This window comes from Myripristis murdjan, chromosome 12 (assembly GCF_902150065.1).
Source record: "Myripristis murdjan chromosome 12, fMyrMur1.1, whole genome shotgun sequence".
Taxonomy (NCBI): Eukaryota; Metazoa; Chordata; class Actinopteri; order Holocentriformes; family Holocentridae; genus Myripristis; species Myripristis murdjan.
Window position 1 is genome coordinate 29,375,579 of NC_043991.1, and position 20,197 is coordinate 29,395,775.

Genomic DNA, 20,197 nt, shown 5'->3' on the forward strand with positions numbered 1-20,197 from the left:
ATGTGCATGGAAGTGGGTAGACATGAAATTAACATGATGAGGTGTTTTCAATGTCCCGCACACATTTTGTACGCATCTGCTTCTTTGGGGTCAATTTGATCCCAGAATTATCAACATATTACACAACATATTTGTTTTATTTGTTTTGGATGGCAATGAGGAACTATAACATGCCATTAATAGTCTTCAAAAAAAGAGAAAAAAACAAAACAAAACGTCCCTCTTGTAGGCCCCTCACCTTCCACACCTGTAGAAGTGCCACAACCATTGATAGCTGACATTACTAAAACTGAAACTGCAGCACCCGGCCACAGGCTCTCAGTGTCCTGCCTCTGAATCCTGGACAACAAGCCTCAACCAGGAGGATTCCTGTCCCATCAACACCAAGGCATTAGGTAATAACCAGACGCTCCAAGTTCGTCAGGTATTGTGGCTTCCCAGTTGCAGATGGCTGAAATCCATGGCTCGGACCCATTGTGGTAATTAACACCAAATTTTACAGCATTAATTAATGCTAGATGCTGACATGGGATTAATCCATAATGACAGTCTTAATTAATAGCAATTCCTGTATGACCCAGTCTGTTAATCGAACAGGGTCTTTATTAGTTGCTGATGTGGAAAACAATCATCATGAGTTAATGCATGACTCATGAAGAACTGTGCATTAGTTAAGTATTAATGACTGCACATTAGTGCACCAGTATTGAAAAGTGTTACTGAGAAAAGACCCACCCCAAAACCCACAGCGCTTGATACTGGACAGTCAGCTACAGTAAAACTAGCTCATTACAGTCAGTGAATCTTGAGCAGCTGGAACAGAAGTTTTAGACAGATAGTGTTCTCTCCAGTTGGATCATTAGAAGACCACTGATCTGAGCTGGGCACAAACACTGAAAACTGTGGTGAACACATTTTTAAGTAGCCTGTCACAAAACTAGCTAGTGTAGAGGTGGCCACGTGCAGTAGATATAGGCTCAGTGAGGATATCCAGGCAGACTGAACCGCTCTTCAGACAAGACACTGCTGCAGGAGGCCATCCCTGGAACATCAGACAAACCACAAATGTTCTCCCTCAATTAGCTGATAATCAATTATTAATCGACATCCCAACTTTATATCATCTATTCTCTCTGTACTAGTAGGCCCAGTTTGCAACACAGCCAAGCCTATGTAAAATTTCTTAATAAATTTACGCACAAAAAAATGTATATTTTCTGAGATGTAAGTCATAAAAACTTACAAACTTACTTGAAGATTGTGACATTAGAGTAACAAATTTATGAGAAAAAATAAATCAGAAAAATAGTCAAGCAACCAAGATAATTTCTTTTCCCCCCTACAATGGCCTTAATATACCATCATACTATGTAATGTCAGTGCTGTTTGTTTGATGGTGTTTTATCTACTGAGTGATGAGAGGCTCACTTAAGACACAATATTGTTTTGTTCAGTGTCATAAGTAAAAACATGCACTGAAAAGTTATGGAGACGGTTGATAATTTTAAAGAGTAAAAACTGAAAGAAGCTTTGCCAAAAAGTATCAGTTTCATTTCATCAATTCAAAATAGAATTGAAATAACAAAAAAGAATACGGGCAATAGAAAAGCTGCTCAAAGGCACCTTCTTCCCTTAAAACACCACTTGCCTAGAGTATTAAAACTTGATGGTGGCATTACAGAACAGCAGAATTTTACATATTGTCTTATTTGTTTAGCAGGCAGCAAGTAATGTAACCTGTAACACATGTTCTGCAAACATTACTTTAAATGTGGCTTAAAAATCAGTCAAACATTTTTTTTTTTGTTTTGTTTTGTTTTGCTTTAATGTATGGTTCCAATTCAAATTATGAATCATTTATGTTTTTGTGATTTTAAAATGCAGAAGCAAAAAAACTGGGGGGAAATATCTATTTTCCGACTTAGCCAGACTGAGGTAAGATACCATTTTCACCTCTGTACGTCCGCTGGTTCAATTCTTATGGGTAGCATTTCGTGTTAGCTTAGCATAAAGACTTGAAGTCTATGGGAGTCATTAGCCTAGCTCCATCAAAGTACCATCACGTGCCTTCAGTGGTGCATGGCTTTAGATGGAAGGATAACAAAAGGAAGTATGTGAAGGTGTCCCTGCAAAAGTTTGGCCACAAGGATTGTAGTAAACAGAAAATGGCACCCACAAAGACAAAACCACATGGTGCTGCAAGGTGATTCTGAGGGAAGGAGCTGTCACAGTTGAAAGGTTGTCAGAGGTCCTTAGTGCTCTTATAACAAGCCTCTGACACTCAAGCAATGATCATGGCCCTCCATGTGCCTCTGAACTGGCCCATCTAAATGCCATGTGTGCATGTAGGTGTGTGTGTATGCATGTGTTTGTGTGGTGTGGCTATAGCTGACCAGATTTGATTGTAATCAGATTATTTCAGGACATAGACACAAATAGATATTGTGATTTGGTGTAAGTGTTTGGAAAGTGACGTGTTGTTTGATGATTTGACACTGCACTCTTCCTTTCTTACTTTGCATGTGAAATAAGGCTGTGACTTCAAAACTAAAGACTGTCAGCTCTCAAGGTTATTTTTAGCCATACTGGATGAGCACTTTGAGAGTTATTGTGCATGGTTTCCTCATTTCAGGATACTAAAACAATTTGAATATATTATATTTTATATTAGATAATCATTTTTCATATGAATCCAAAAAAATTTTATGGTGCGATGTGACTTGTGAAAGTCTGGACCACGTAAACTGCACTGCTGTACACTTAATATGTTGTTTTAAATAATCTTTCCAATGTTTACTTCAGTGGATCTGTGTGAGGATTCAGCTGCGCCCACAGCTGGCTCAAAATTATATTATGAAGTACCTAATTGAAGAGCATTATTCTGAGATAATGTGGGGAACATAAATTGAGAATTAATTAACATGACAATGAGATTTCAATTCAGCTTCAAACTGTCTTGCTACAGCTGCAGAGATTTAAGTTTGGAATGTAGAACATTTCTTTTCCTCCCTATTAATCATCATAGGACAATTATTTCAAACAGCAGACACTTGTTTTGTTTTATATGCTCATATTAATATGCTGAAGCTGAGAAAAGCAGAGTACCTGTTTGAGTTTAAGCTCCAAGCAGTGGAGTGTTGTGTGTGCGAGAACAGCAAACAGATTAGTAAATGTGTTGCCTCCATCTGTTTTTCTCTTGCTTTAGCTTGTGGAGATGGGAACATTTGCATGCTGGATGCATGATGACGAGGCAGGTTATCTGCACTGCAGCAGCATTACTCACATGGCAGGGTTCAGCAACAGTAGGGAAACTGCATGTGGGAGGCATTCCTAAAAGGGAGAGTACACAAAAAACATCTCATGACATATCATGGTCAGTGGATTCAGATCAGTGTCTGGATGCCATGGGACCATGTGCCGTCCCTTTGAGATGACAAGCCAGCTCAGGATGACCTGGGAAATCTGCAGTCTGACATGAAGGAATCCTTATAGAGGTTACCATTAAATATTTATTTTTATCATTTGTTGCAGCACAAGTGAACCTATATTGTGTAACTAACAAACCCCTTAAAGTATACTCAAATGATGTAAAGCTGAACTATTCTTTTTTTAACATAATTTAGCATTCACTGCATTAATACTGCTTCATACTGGTGAAGATTACCAAACCAGAAACTGTAGCAAAACAGTACACAATGTTTGCACATTGTTCAAAATAGAAAATAATTTAATTATATAAAATACATCAGATAGTGCAGGATTGGCATGCCATCATATCGTAGGTGAGGGAGCTTCTCTGTGCCCTTGGCACTTACAAATATACCAGTTTATATATGGGACAGCACATTTTTTAAAAGCATCATCATTATCATTATCATTAATACCATCTATTTTTCTTTGTGATAATCTTGATTCAGTCAAAATCAACTAATGTGGCCTGATATGGAAAATACATCAAGTACTATGTACAGTTTGGCCTTTCATGTTGAGCCGTGGCTGTGTTTTTGGAAGTGGTGCAAGTGACATTTAACAAGTTGCACCACCGTTTCTAGCAAAATCTGACTCTTTTCTACCAGGGATTCTTTTTTTTTTTTTTTTTTCATTGTAAAACATAACAAAACAGCAGTCAAAAAGGAAAAACAAACCTGTAAGACCAGCCCATTCAACCAAGCTCACACTCATAACTAAATAAATAAGGGCAACCAATAATAATAATTATAAATAATACAAAATGAGAGCCCTGTATCTTTTAATGTTTGCTTTTAGTGCACTAATCTAGACAGTGAAATGAACAGTACAGTATGCATTCTGGACAGTCTACCCAGCACTTTGTCTTTTAAGTTGACCCCTATAGAATGTCACTGTGTTGTCCTGCCACCTACTGGTGAAACATGTCAATAAATGAAACAATCAAATAATGTAACTGCTCATGCCTGTATGAAGTGCTTAGCATTATTTTTCCAAGAATTAAGTAGTTCTTCTTTTCAACAGGTAAGTAGTGAATATGGCCTTTCTTAAAAGTTCTATACATGCTTTTATGGTTGCCACTTTATTTCCTATGTAAACACATACAAAGTGTTTTATTGCTGAGACAAATAAATTATAACCTAACCTATTCTAACAGTGTCTCTAATCTTAAAAAAGGCCCTGCGGGTCGTCTTTCTTATGATGACCTTCATGATGACACTGACAATGGTCACCAAAATGCAGCCAGGTTGGTGTAATTCTAAAATAAAAGGTTAACTTGAAAATGCTCCCAATAGTGCAGACCTCTGCCAAGAAGGCAGATCAGGTATTGTCTCACCTCCATGGAAAACTTTATTAAATTTACAAAGCTTAAGTTGGCTCCTGATTCGCAGCTTCTAATTGCGAGGGAAAACATTTCTTGGCTTGTATTTGGATCAAAAACGGCTTCTTACTTCAATTCATCAAACCTGGATTAGATTAACAATCTCCACTGAACAATCCAAAGTCTGCTCTCAGCGACAGGGTAGTAAGATGAGAAATACCCACCCAGGGCCAAGACTGAGCAATACTGGAAAAGCGTGTAGGAGAAGGAGGCTTCTCATAACAGCAATGCCCAGCGGCTGGTGGATCTGGGAGCAGACCACAGCATAAAATTCAAATTCATAAAATTCAAACAACTTTATTAATCCCTCTAGGGGGCAATTGTATGGATAAAGTCTAAAATAAGGGGGTTGAGCAGACTGAAAAATAAAGAGACTGATTAAAAACAAATAAAATATCAGTCTAATAAAAGGATAAGAAGGATCAGTCTGGTATAAAAGTCCATATAAAAGAACCTAAAAGAACCTAAGTAGCATTTGGCAATCTGATTGCAGAGGGGATGAGCAATTTTGAGTATCACTTAGTTTTACAGGCAGATAAAACATAGTGACGTAACAGAGAAAATGCACTTAAAAGAACATGAGCACAAAAGGCTAAAATGCTTTGAGCCTTATGGAGGATCTGCTGATCTCTGCTTGACTCTAGACTGTTCTCTCAGACTGTTCCTGTCTTTAACTGTGAGGCTGGGAAACCAGCAGATAAAGAAAAACAAAGAAGACTCTCAGTAAAAGGCTGATTTAGAAACGACAAAGGATTACAGAGCTTGACTGAAAAAGAATTTAGCTTCCATAAGAGGTGAATTCTCTGTTGCCCTCTTTTCATAATTGCCTCAGTGTTCACAGCAAATTTAAGTTGGTCATCCAAACACGTCCCCAAGTATTTGTAAGATTTTACAGCGCCCCCTTTTTCATTGTGAATGATTCACTCCTGTACTGCCTCTCTCTTGCAACTAAAATCAAAAATCAGTTCCTTTGTTTTGCATACGTTTAGGTCTAAAAAGGTGTCACACTAAGAAATCAAATCTGGTCAAGCATTACCATGGTCTGACACTGGACTCTGGAGGAGGGTAACCAGTAAGGAACCAGTAACCATCACAGCAGTAGACATCCAAGAGAGAGTGTCAAAAATGAGGAGCTGGACAGCACCAGGCCCTGACATGATCCACACCTACTGGCTAAAGAAGCTAACTGCACTCAATGGAGGCCTAGCAGCACAAATGAACCAGCTGCTAATGGATGGGACCCACCCAGAGTGGCTGACCCAAGGTCAGACAGTTCTGATCATGAGCAACCCCCAAAAGGGAACAATCCTATCCAACTATAACCTGCGTCTGCCTCTCCACAACATGGAAGCTCCTGTCAGGCATCACTGCAGCTAAGATGAGTCGGCACATGGCTCAAAACATGAGCACAGCCCATCATCTTGCAGTATCTTTGATGGAGGTGGGGGTTGGGAAAGGAGGGGGGTTCTGCAGCTCTTCAGCTGCACCTGTGGGCCTGATATGAGGAGCTGTGTGGGCACCAGTGCCTTTCATGAGGTGCTTATTCTGAAAAACATTCTGTACTGCCTGTTTTCAGCTGTGCAGGCCTGATCACTGCGCTGCCATCAGCGACCGTCAGGTTTTGATTTGACGCGGCTGCGCTGGCCCACCCTTCCTCACACTACCATGTGGCAACCCCAGTGACCTGCTCAGTGACCACCGCAGGTCGGATGAGGGCACTGAGGGGGAGCCAGCGTCTCTACGGCCCTCTATCAACACATTATGCAATGCAATTCACCACTGTTTGTAATAAATGAAAAACTTAATTTAAAAAAAAAAATACACAAGCATTTTCTCAACAGCCTGCAGCAATCGGATTTTGAAATTTTTAGAGCATTTGACCCCACCACTTTCTGACTCTGACCTGGCTGCTTCAAGGTGTCCTGTCACATGTGAGGTAATTTTTTCAACCCAAGAAAGGTATTCTGGATCCTGCCCGCCTTAGTCAAATGTGAAATTTAATAGGGGTGTAAAATGATTTCCTTAAACTACAACCAGTGCTGGTGTGCTCATGTCATCCCCCTCAGTCTTTCATATGTCCACTGAGGTTCCACATAAAGGTTAAATCACAAAAAAAAAAAAAGAGATAAATAAAATCTGAGCCTTAAGGTTTTATTTGCTCACACTTCTTGCGACCTTTATTCAACACATCAAAATGGTAAAATAAGATTAGATTCTCATACAGACAATAATTTAAATAAATACCATAATCAGTTATCATCAACAAATGCAGTAAGTAATATCATTGAAGAAAGACCTAAGGCTTTTTGACTTTTCTGGAGCGTTTGACTTTTTTCTATCCGTTACAGGGGAGGCTATGTTTAAATATGCATCGATAAGTAAATAAGAAAACAGTTAACAGTTGAAGATTATTTTCATTTGGCATCATCACAGTCATTTGTGAGAACTCTTTTTATTGTACAATCATTTCTGCAAAGTGCTTTGTAACTATATGCCTCACAAAAGGTAGTCTTTTCTTAGTCCTTCTTCAGTAAAAGACACATTTTGCCAGAGGAAACTTGAAGACGTTTGCCTACAGCTCTATCTTCATCACATTTACGAGCAATTTCGAAAACCTGCGCCTCCCCAGTGGCATCCCCCTTATTGTCATCAGCCACAAATCTGTATGGCACTACATCAGGATGATTGATGTGATCTTCAGCACATGTTGCAACGCTTGTGCACTTTACATTGCACTGGATAACTGTTTGTCTTAAGTACCATGTAGTAAATAATACAAAACTATTTTACACAGCACAATGCAAATAAACGATTTAAATTCACCCAATTAGCATGACAAGTTGTGTTCAGCAACATCTCGCCTATAAAATGAAAACATTAACGGGTTAAGAATTTTGAACCCCTGCCTTTCAGAGGTTTGCTGGAAATGGTGATAAGGCAGTCAGAGTAGCCAATACTTTAAAAACTGTCATGGTGAAAAACATTGCTACAACAGTGAGTGTCAATCCGTTGTCTTGAAGTTCTGTTGTCGTTATCACAGTGTGAATAGTTCCAACTTCCAGCGTCTTTCCCAGAAATAAAGTCTGCTCCCGCTTACATCCAAGAAGTCCCCTCTGTTACAGCAAGCCATCTTGTTCAAAAACCGAGGGCAGCAGGGAGAAGTCGAAGGGGACAAACTTGACGCCTGTCCCGTGGTAGAATTTGTTCTGGAACTCCACCCTGAAATTGAGCGTTCATGTGAACCAAGGCGCTTTAATGATGGCAGAACAAACAACGAAAAGGTGAAGGCAATTAGCAGATTGAATGTTTGTTGTCAACGTAGCTCATATGGGCGGCTGAAACTCACCAGTGGAGGCGGAGAGCATGGAGGAAGGCTGAGAGGCCCTCCATGACTAGTAAAATAGACACCGTGAGCACAGCGAAGAGGCCAAAAACAGGAACCAAAACCAGCACTCCTAGTCTGGTGGTGACCCTCAGACCCAGGCGCATCACCATGGCCCACAGCACCTCTGACAGCTCTGTGAGGAGGAGAGACCGTGCACAGAACAGGCACATGCACACACAAACAAATGAATGAATCAGAGGTAAAGAAACAAAAGAGCAGACATACATTCACAGTCTGTTGAATGTGATTTGCACTTACGAGCATGAGCCAAGCTGAGGGCCCAGAGCCGCAGGTAGGAGGCGGTATTGGAAATGCATCCCAGACAGTACTCTATGGTGTGGATGACCTGGTGCAGGAGCACGTCAGCAAAGTCAAACTGCAAGAGAATCAAAATGATATGTAAGATCCCCTGCTACACTGCAAGGTTATTATTAATGAAAACTCACAAAACAATGAAAACTAGGGGTGAAAAAACCTTTTCAGTACTGGAATAAAAATAAAAATCCAACTTGACAAAACAACAAAAACAAAACAAAAAAAAAAAACAATAATTAACTGAAACTGTAGCCTAGTATTTTGGGTGGTTATGAAATCTATCTTCCAATTTTCGAGCTGTGCCAGATTTACGTCAGCAGATGGTGAATATCCTTCTGTTGGTGCAGCCACACAAGCGGGTGCCTCTCACGTCCATGCTGCCAGTCCATCCACGCCTGGCATCGTGGCGGCAAAAGTTGATCAAAACTAACACTGAAACTAATAATAACTAAACTAAAACTAAGCATTTTCAAAACCAAATAAAAACTAAACTAGCAATCCTGCTCTGAAACCAAATTAAAACTAAACTGAATTTGAAAACATAAAGTCAAAATGAGAAAAAAAAAAAAAAAAAGGTAATTAAAGCTGAGGCATGTCTGAATGACTTTGACTTTTCAATATGTTATTTAGCTCACTTAGAGCTACAATGTGCAACTTTGGCCTTGAGGTTTGCCAGTTAGGCTCTGCTCCACAGTTCAGCCACTTTACACCAGAGGCTCTACAGAGACGGCTGGCAAACTCAGGCAATCTGCTGTTCCAAAAGAAATGCCACTATCCACTTATTTTTGATCTTTGACCATGTTCTTGTCTGCTGCACCATTCATTTCTCTCTTTAGTCTCTGCTGCCTCTTTTCTCGTGCTTTCAGCCATTCCTCTTGTATGATTTGTATCACACAGCAGGAGTTGTATGTTTTGCATGATTTCCCTGCACTGTGGCTGCTCTATGCATCTCTCCACTGGTCACGCACATATGAAACAAATGGTACACACCTTGAAATGTCCACATATCACTTGCCCTCAGACATACTGTACATCAACTGATCATGTATAATGTGTCCTATTTATTTATTGTTTTAAATTTAAATGTTCAAAGTTAAAAAGTTGCATATCATAGCCTTAAATGCAACATGCAACATCTGGAGAAAGTACAACTGTGGAGTCCTGACCTCTTTGGGAATTGCTTCTCTGTTGGCCATTTCATCGAGTCCCTCCTCTTCATCTTCTTCGTAGGACGGTGCTGTGGAATTGTCATCCTCGCTTACACGCCTCACCCTCTCATAACCCTGCGATGAGACGGCATAGATAAAGGAATCTAGTAGAAGTTTGACCTGTATGCTTCATCATGCAGCGCAATCCATGTCTTGAGTCTCCATTCATATGTTCAGTATGTCCCAAACCAACGTGCAGTCAGTGCAAAATTGCTTATTACAACACTTGTGGGAAAAAAAAAATGTGCACAACTTGCTTTTATGTTCACCAAATTGAAAACCCATGTCTGGCTTGTTCATTGGTGAGGAATTCTACTCACTCACTGCCTACACTGACATATTTATGAACTTTTTGCAGAAATTGCTAGTTTTTGGAACCTTTGTTCTCTGAGAGACATGTAATTAAAAACTGTTTTCATCAGACATTCAAGACTTTGGAGTGAGTAAAATAAATAGCGCTTGGGTGAAGTATTCCTTTAATTATAATATAGTATTGAACGATAAATCAAAGACTGCTCGAGCAGAACATGCACAGATACGACATCATTTCTGAACCCACTCACTCTGCGTCTGCGCAGGCCTTTGCCTCCACGATACAGCCAATAGAGGTAAAGAGGTTTTCCTAACAACAGCACAGGAACCGACAGCATAGCTACCACAACCAGGAAGATCTGGAGCCCGGTCTGTGGAGTCGGAGGAGCACACACAAAGGTCAAACATGTACAGAGCTGACGAACAGATCTTTCTCTCTGCTGATAGCCTCAACACATACCTGTCCTGGGTAGAGAGGGGTGATATCTCCTCCCTGCATGAGGAACATGTTGATGAAGTGGATGAGGATGCTGGGGGCCAGGCACGAGTCGCGTGAGCCGAACGCCACCCACTTGTAGAGGATCATGCAGACCAGGTAGCCAAAGAGACAGAGCAGGAAGAGCAGCTCAGGGAGAAACAGCAGATAGACGTTAAATTTCTGCCGGAAGTGTCTGAGGGGAGAGAAAAAAAGGTTTGGGAAGAAGGAGGAGGATGAAACAGGCGTGCATCCCTCTCCATGCTAGCCTAAAGAAACGGTAGAGTGTATACTTCTTTTTCACACTTCCAGAAATATTTACACATTAAGGACCCTGTTCGGTGACCTTATGCTTTTGCAAAGCTCAGTTTGTCATAGAAAGTTATGTATAAATATCTTCACCAATCCTAAGTCCCACATGTGTGAGACAGGTTGTGTAAGCTGTCTGTAACTGGTTGCTAGTCCCACTTTACCAGGCAAACCCAAACTTCACTCTTAACCCTATAAAGCCTGAACTATGAAAGAATTGGCAGAAAATTCCAATTTTTTGAAATTCATAGACTGGTAGCACAGTTTAAGGCAACGTCTCATAATTGTAGCTACAGTGAAGTTTCATGCATGAGGAGGCTGCTCTTTCCAGCTTTTGAATTAGATGGGCACATCTAATTGGTAAAAGTAATTTCAGTGGTTTTCCAGAAACAACTGACTGGACTACAATGAATGAATCAGTGAAAACTTTCTCAAAGCAAGGACCGTTTCCACCATTCATTTAAATGGAGGTTTCATTGGTTTCGCTGGGAACACTTGAGTGAGTAAGTCAGAAAAAGGGCATTTTACCCAAAACCTTGGACTGTCCCTGTATCATAATACACTATATTACCAAAAGTATTCGCTCACCTGCCTTTACTCATACTATGAACTGAAGTGCCATCCCATTCCTAACCCATAGAGTTCAATATGATGTCGGTCCACCTTTTGCAGCTATTACAGCTTCAACTCTTCTGGGAAGACTGTCCACAAGGTTGAGGAGAGTGTTTATAGGAATTTTTGACCATTCTTCCAAAAGCGCATTGGTGAGGTCACACACTGATGTTGGTCGAGAAGGCCTGGCTCTCAGTCTCCGCTCTAATTCATCCCAAAGGTGTTCTATCGGGTTCAGGTCAGGACTCTGTGCAGGCCAGTCAAGTTCATCCACACCAGACTCTGTCATCCATGTCTTTATGGACCTTGCTTTGTGCACTTTGTCATGTTGGAAGAGGAAGGGGCCCGCTCCAAACTGTTCCCACAAGGTTGGGAGCATGGAATTGTCCAAAATGTTTTGGTATCCTGAAGCATTCAAAGTTCCTTTCACTGGAACTAAGGGGCCAAGCCCAGCTCCTGAAAAACAACCCCACACCATAATTCCTCCTCCACCAAATTTCACAGTCGGCACAATGCAGTCTGAAATGTACCGTTCTCCTGGCAACCTCCAAACCCAGACTCGTCCATCAGATTGCCAGATGGAAAAGCGTGATTCATCACTCCAGAGAACGCGTCTCCACTGCTCTAGAGGCCAGTGGCGGCGTGCTTTACACCATTGCATCCGACGCTTTGCATTGTACTTGGTGATGTGTGGCTTGGCTGCAGCTGCTCGGCCATGGAAACCCATTCCATGAAGCTCTCTGCGTACTGTACTTGGGCTAATCTGAAGGTCACATGAAGTTTGTAGCTCTGCAGCAATTGACTGTGCAGAAAGTCGGCGACCTCTTTGCACTATGCGCTTCAGCATCCGCTGACCCCTCTCCGTCACTTTACGTGGCCTTCCACTTCGTGGCTGAGTTGCTGTTGTTCCCAAACGCTTCCATTTTGTTATAATAGAGCTGACAGTTGACTGTGGAATATTTAGGAGCGAGGAAATTTCACGACTGGATTTGTTGCACAGGTGGCATCCTATGACAGTTCCACGCTGGAATTCACTGAGCTCCTGAGAGCGGCCCATTCTTTCACAAATGTCTTGTTTCACAGTCTGCATGCCTGAGTGCTTGATTTTATACACCTGTGGCCAGGCCAAGTGATTAGGACACCTGATTCTGATCATTTGAATGGGTGAGCGAATACTTTTGGTAATATAGTGTATCTGTCACTCATTTCTTCATTAACTAATCATCAGATACTTGATTAGTTTGATTAGGAGTTATTCAAGAACAACCCATTAACTAATGCTTTACTAGCAGTTAGCTCCTCCTTCCTTCCTCATTTGTCCCCTGGTAGCGACACAGAATTTTGTGTACCTTACTGTAAATTGTTACCATTCTTCTTCTACTTCTTAGCTGACTTTGCTGGGCATTGTGCAATTTCCTTTTCCACTGCATGCTTTGTTTAAAAATCAGCCAAAAGAAGGTAAATTAAAAAGCAACCTCCCATGTTTCCTATCTGGATGAGACAGTCCTACAACCTAAAAATGTCGACTTCATACGCAGACATGCCACCTAAATAGAAAGTGTCCTTGCGTTTCCCTTGCGAGTCCCTGGAGGGAAGCTGCTGCAGCGGCTGCCCAGGTGAGACTGGTTTTGACTGAGATTGTCACTGCTGGAGATCTTGGACACATCATACTGAACTGTTTCAGGAAGAGTTTAGAAGCTGACTGAGGCTATGAAGTCACTGCAGGACTTAAACTCTCAACTTCATATTTGATTGACTATCAATGATACGGTCCATTTATATCGAGCACATTAACACTGATATATGCCCACACTGTGTGTGCACTGACACGTTTTATAGCCAAGGACTTCTGTTTCGAGTCACTCACAAGTGATTGAAGACACTTAGCACCACTCCAAAACTCATGTGCACGACACCAATAATGACAGACATCTTCATCTTGTACGAGTTGAGGAAGGACAGGCGGTTCGCTGCCATGTTCCATATCTGAAGGAACAGCAGAGAGCATCTCAGTGAAACGGATTTAAAAACATGATTAAATGGACTGTGAGATGTCATATCATGAGTGCATCTACTCACAGGATCAATGCCAAATGGGTAAGGTCCACTGAACACACCACTGACATTTGGGTCTAGAGTGAGCAAAGCATTTGTTTGGAGGGTTTCATTTCTGCAAAGCAAACACATAAGCATCAATTAGGACGAACTGAAGCAGAGAAGATAATGCCCATTAAAACTCAGCACACACTGATGTGCGTGCATTGTATTTCTGAGTGTGTGCGTTTGAATGGATAACTCACGTCCACTGCTGATTCGTGAACATAGCCCTGACACTCCAGCCAGAGCCAAATATGTTGAGGGACTTGGAGAAACAGTCATTGTAGATGAGCCCAGTGTAGACGGAGAAAAGCCCCATCATTAAGATGATATACCGGCCGTCAAAGAACATCATCCAGATCTGAGGGGGAAAGAAATATCACGGTTTGCTGTCAACATATTTCCAAAAATGTAAATGACAAAGCACCACATCAAATTGGATAAATGACAGGTGGACATTTTTGTCCACTTGAAGGGTCATGGATGTGATAAAAATGCATTACAGGGTCAAATAATGGATTTTCATGCTGAAAGTTGGGATTTTCAAATTTAACCCAAAATTACCCCCTCTTGCCAAAAATCATCCCCCTGTGACCTTTTGGTGGTCACTTTCTAGAAAATGGACATTTTTGTCCAAGAAGGGTCATGGATGTGATAAAAATGCATTACAGGGTCAAATAATGGATTTTCATGCTGAAAGTTGGGATTTTCAAATTTAACCCAAAATTACCCCCTCTTGCCAAAAATCATCCCCCTGTGACCTTTTGGTGGTCACTTTCTAGAAAATGGACATTTTTGTCCACTTGAAGGGTCATGGGTGTAACTTTTTTGAAGGGTCATTCAAGGGTTAAGATGCTCCGTTTTACAGGAAGTAGAGGTCACGTGAGGTGCCTTAAATGGGGACTTTAAAGGCAAAAATAGTTCCTACCTCATTGCCGGAACGTTTCCTCCTCCGCTTCTTCTCTGTCAGCACCATCCACAGGGCAAAGAGAGTCATTACCATCCCATGTCCAAGGTCACCAAACATCACAGCAAACAGAAAGGGGAACGTGATGATGGTGTAGGGAGCTGCCACAGAAAGAATCGCATTAAATCATAACCTGCATTTAGCACGGGGCAGATGAGCTCATCAGATCAAACACACAGTGGCCTGTCTCTGTCCTGACCTGGGCTCGCCTCCCGGTAGTCTCCGACCCCGTAAGCCTCCACAATGCTCTGAAAGCCAGATGTGAACTTGTTGGTCCTCACTAAGGTGGGCGGAGTGTCATTACTTGGAATTCGATTGACAAAGGAGGGAACGGTGGCGTCGCCTTTCCTCTGATGAAACAGAAACAAAAAAACGGAGCGGGCGGCTGTCAAACCGGAATCGCTTTTTGCATCGCTGCTACACACTCCACATGCTGCTCACTCACCGAGCCCTCCTCCAGCGCCCCCCGCAGGTTTGCCAGGTCGCTGACGGGACACCACACCTCGGCAATGAGACACTTGTTGGTGACGTCGAAGCTGCAGAGGTTGAGGATGTGGTAGATGGCCTTCATCTTTTTCACCTGCACGACCCAGGTGAAGGCTGACTCGGAGGCCTTCTGCAGGACCTGTCTCAAGTAGTCCTCGGTGCGGTGCAGCACCTGCAGGGAGGAACAGCTGTTGTAAGGGAATGTTCATCTCTACACCAGCAGTACTTAAGCTCTGCCAAGAAATACAGCGCTCCTACATTGTTAAGGTCTTGGATGCGTGTCCTCAGGCTGTCCATCACATCTGCTCTCTCCTCATCGTTCTCAGGGTGCGGATAAAGATGGCAGTGGTAACTTTGAGACAACAAAGTAGACAAATATGACATTATTACTCTTAGTCCAGTCATTTTATGAAAAAACCTAGGACAAATTGCAAGAGAAACAAACTCAACTGATTTTGTATCCTCAGTTTGTCCTGAGTGAGGGAAAAAAGTCCCAAGAAATCCCATTGGTGGAAAGTTTTGAAAATCACCTATTTATGACCACATATTACCAAAAAACACTGTTTTTAACACACAGGAAAGGGGTTCAACATTTTACTTTCAGATATCACTATAAAAATTCACAAGTTGATTACACACACAAAGACAAGAAAAAAAGTCAATTACAAGTTCTTTGAATTATTCTGTTTACACATGCATATCACACATTATCTGATTTGATATGCTCTAATAAGGAATATAAGGAATAAATGCCAGAACAGATATTTAAACAGTGAATTAAAAGGTTACTATATTTACATACTGAGGATACAGAATCAGTTGAGTTTGCTTCTCTTGCAATTTGTCCTAGGTTGACCCCAATTTTGGCCTAAAATGACTGGACTATCTGGTATCAGATGCCTATTCAAGCACTCTTTGGATAGAAGGTAGGGAAACACGCCGGACATGTGCACTCTGAGTCTGCAGCACTCAACTCACACTCAACCCTGGCTGGCCCGGCCGAGACTCAAACCCAGGACCTTCTTGCTGTCAGGTGACTAACACGAACCACTGCACCACCATGCACCACCCACCATCAACTGTGCTCACATTAATTCCGTGTATGATGATGGCAAACTTACCAATCACAGATCTTTTGAACTTTCTGCCCAATCTGGTCCCCCCAGAACGAAATGAGAAAGACAACACTTTTGTTGATCTCCCCCTGAAATGACACAGATTAGACATGTTATTGCTTTTTGGACTTACAGTGGGCGTAATACTGATTTGTAGGGCTGGCCGTTGAAAATCAAAACTTTGAATCACCAGTGATAGACCCCCTCAGCTGACAGAGATTCTGTGAGTTGAACAGTCATTTTAATCTATTTGAATTTTCAATGTTTAAAAAGTATGTTTAAAGGGAGGCGTTATAAGAACTTCATTTAACCAGAGACACTAATATGCTGCCTGTGGCGATACCTTCTGTGTGGGCAGCTCCAAATGGCTGGTGATTAAAATCTTTATGCAGCCGCCTTAATAAATGATTATTATTAATACTGTCTGGAATTTCACTGTTTTGCATTAGGTGTATACTCCCTGATCCACGCAATGTACTCAAGCTTTGAGCTCTTTGTATAGAAAATGCCTTGCTATTAATGTGGATTTGTAGATCCCTTATGGTCTGGGATCTGCGTGTATCTGTCTCAGCTGTTGCGTGTGTGTTCTTGTATTCTGCTGTCGAAACTTCAATAAAATATTGTGGGAAAAAAACATTTAAACCTGTGCCAATGCATGTTCTGAAAGCCAGAAGCTTTTTGAATTAAATAATGAAAAGAAATAGACAAATAGTCAAATCGGTGCACTGAATGGACAAATCTGATGCCACTGAGCCAGGTACCAGTCCTGCTGTGCTACCCTCACCTCCAGCATGCAATATGGAGTTGAACTCACAGTGTCCAGATCAGCCAGGCTCTCATCCACTTCTGCGTAGCTCAGGATGGTGTAGCCCTTGCACACTCTCCACAGCATGCGCTCAAAGGCCTCCACCTTCACTCGCTGGATGAGACCGGACACAAACCTGTGACCAGGAGGCAGTTCAGTGTCGTTTTAGGATTTTGAACTTGATCAGGGCAGCCTGAGCCGCACTGATGACCTCCTGCTGTGTGACTGCGACTCGGGGGTCTTAAAACTCACCCCAGTTTGGCTCCAAGTCTTTGCATGCTGGTGCATCCTGTCACAGAGTCTGTCTCCATAGTGGGGAATTCTTCATACTGGGGGCCAAGAGCCTCATGCTAAACACAAGCAGAAACATGTTTTATTCATTAGCTGTTGCTGATATGCTTCTAATAACCACCAACCCGATGCATTGTTTACACGGTGGAATGTGATGTGTATTATCACGACTGCCTGGCACAGATTCCACCGTTGCCTTCCCGGTATCCCTTTAGAAATGGGCAGCCTGGATGAGTCAGATGCTACTTGTAATGCCTGTGTTGTGACTGTGTAATTAATTAAAGTCAGCACTTCCGCTGCTGCCACCTCGGGAGACAATGCCCATAGTGACGGGAAAACAAGATGCTGTCAGGGAAAAGAGTCACGCCCGAGATGAAAACAGAGTGGGACTGGAAGATGGAGTGTACGGCAGATGGCCGGTGTGCAGGAGAGGGTGAGTCACGCGGCCGCTGAACAAACACACTCACTCTGGAGCGGCTGTGGATGAAGGTCCGCGTGATCTTCAACATGTGCGTGTACTCGGTGAGCTCCAGGAGGTTCCTCTGCAGCTTCTCTTTGTTCCTGGCCACCTCGCTCAGCTCCATCTCCAGCCGCTGGAGCTGCTCCTGAAACGCACCACGGATTGACAAGTCGTAGTTCTCTGAATGACACGTCAATTCAACCACAAATCAACATTGCATAATCATCAACATTAACACAATGTGGTTGCAATTCAGACCCACAGACTGGTGACTACTGTAATATCTGAATTTTGCTGGGACCCACCCCGCTCTTCTTTCTATGTTTTTTATTCTATATTGTTCTATTGTACATTGATTTTAGCTTACCTTCCTGTACATTATATATTGTGTCTATTGTACTGACTTCCATACCGATTTCATTATTTTAATGCATAAGGACTGATGTATTTTTATGCCTAGTTGGGTCAAATCATTTACATTATGTGATGCATCTCTCAAGGTAATTACTGTAAAGATCATTGAAATAGAAAGGGTGTTCATAGATGAATTAGCCTACATGACAAGTGATCAGCTATAGAGCACAACCCTGGCAGACTTACCATGATCTCGAGGACTTGTTTGGGCGGAGGGGCGACTGGACTGTCATCGTCCTCTGGAACGGCTATGTTGGCCTTCTGGATCTCCCTCAGCAGGTAGCCTGTGCACAGAAAACGCAGAGAGCCTCCTGTTGTAACTGAGTGATGAAATGAAAACTACAGTGCTGCACGGGTGGAGTCTCATAGACACCAAATGGTTTGCTTGTAGTCAAATGAGGTCCGAGTGATGTTTTTTTTTTTTAGGTGAATACCCATGTGATCCATCGCAGCTTGCTGTCTTACCCAGAATTCTCTCCATCTCCTCACATCTCTTGATTTCGCTGACGAATCGCCGCTGGAATGAGCTGACACTTGGATTGAGCTGAAACCAGAGGAGCTTTTCAGTCAGGTGGCTTCAAAGAAGAGCCCGGGTCAATGCATCAGTTCTACGGCTACAGTGCTCAAATAAACCTTTAACTTTGCAAAAGGAAGTGTTTTGCTAATAAACTGAGTTAATAAAACATGCATTGTCCTGTTCTGCCCTGCAAACCGGCTTCATTCAGAGTTTTTTTGTTCAAATTTCATTCAGTTCATCCTCAAATGGAAGTCACTAGACCATTTAGGGCTAGGCCTATGTCTCCCTCACCCACCTCACTTACTGGTACTAACAAACAATCTCACTCTCTCTCTCACACTTACACACACACACACACAGAAAGAGAGAGAGAGAGAGAGAGAGAGAGAGAGAGAGAGAGAGAGAGAGAGAGAGAGAGAGAGAGAGAGAGAGAGAGAGAGAGAGAGAGCATCAGATTATGTACCACGCATTTATTCAATTGTCATCTTCCTTGAGAAAAAAATGGTCTAGACTAAATGCGTTTTTTTTTTTTTTTTTTTTTTTTTTTTTCATTGCATCGCAGCTGAGTTAGATCTCTGTCGGCTGTACTTACGTCTCGAAACTCGACTAGTCCCATCTCTCCGAGCTCACTAATGCAGTCATATTCCGAGCCGGACTGCAGAAACAATTGCGCCAAGCACATCTCCTCACTTCGGAACACCATCTTATCCGTCACCAAATCCCCTCCTGTGCCCGGCCTTGCAGACAGTGGAACCAGTGGCTGGACAATGCGCTCTCTCCAGCTACAAATGAGAGCAGGACATCACACCTCGGCCGGCACCGTGCCTCTAACCCCCTTAACCAATTAGCGCTCTCCCCGAGGATAATAACTCTCCTTTAATAATGACGATTTCCCGAAAACAAATTATGCCATTGCTGGCCCAGATACCGTAGCGTATAAAGGTAGCGTGGGCTCGCTGGCAACACGTCTGGTGTCTATTGCATAAAGAGTGTGAAAACAAAGGCAGAAACCTCCCTTGTGCACCTATTGCATCGAGTGCCGTCCACGCCAGGCGTCATCCTGCACACCAGGCAACCTTGAGCACCTGTCAGTACCGTGTCTAAAGACGCCCCGCATGCCCCACGGTGAGTCCCGGGCCGGCTACACGAGATATGAGCAGCCCTGCGCACGGGCCACACGACAAACGGAGCCAGACACACCACCGGCCGTTAAAAAAAGGCGACAGTCAGAAATAGGCTACGGCCTTTATTCGCATTACGTCGTCCGGCAATTGACACAGATTGCGTCTTGAGGTTGCCAGATATTCCCACAGCCGTTGAAACAATTGGTGCTTCACGGCTCGCACAGGCTAAGGTGTTGCACCGGAGGCTTGCGTTCATAAAACTCATGTAATAATAGCAGACAGACAAAGAAACCCTTAACATGGACTAGTTTAACAAAAATTATATGGACTAGTTGAACAAAAATGAGTTTATCAATAACTGACCAGGGGCTTTTTCGCAATCTGCCATATGACACAAACGTCAACAGTTTGTCTTAATTTGTGCATCACACTGAATATTGCACTGCTGTCACTAAA

At 42.4% G+C, this 20,197-nt stretch overlaps 1 protein-coding gene across 1 annotated transcript; it reads right to left on the reverse strand.

Annotated features, from left to right (window-relative positions):
- Nucleotides 1-7,282: 7,282 nt before the first annotated feature.
- atp6v0a2a (ATPase H+ transporting V0 subunit a2a) lies at nt 7,283-19,877 on the reverse strand. Its single transcript, XM_030065220.1, has 20 exons — nt 19,210-19,877; nt 18,566-18,644; nt 18,287-18,384; nt 17,694-17,831; nt 17,188-17,285; nt 16,945-17,071; nt 16,137-16,219; nt 15,274-15,367; nt 14,975-15,187; nt 14,729-14,879; nt 14,491-14,630; nt 13,766-13,923; nt 13,545-13,635; nt 13,333-13,451; nt 10,530-10,740; nt 10,321-10,440; nt 9,716-9,832; nt 8,493-8,610; nt 8,196-8,367; nt 7,283-8,068 (listed from the first exon to the last, which is right to left on the reverse strand). The coding sequence occupies exons 1-20, from the start codon at nt 19,318-19,320 to the stop codon at nt 7,966-7,968; spliced, it is 2,541 nt and encodes an 846-aa protein (XP_029921080.1). The 5' UTR covers nt 19,321-19,877; the 3' UTR covers nt 7,283-7,965.
- Nucleotides 19,878-20,197: the final 320 nt, after the last annotated feature.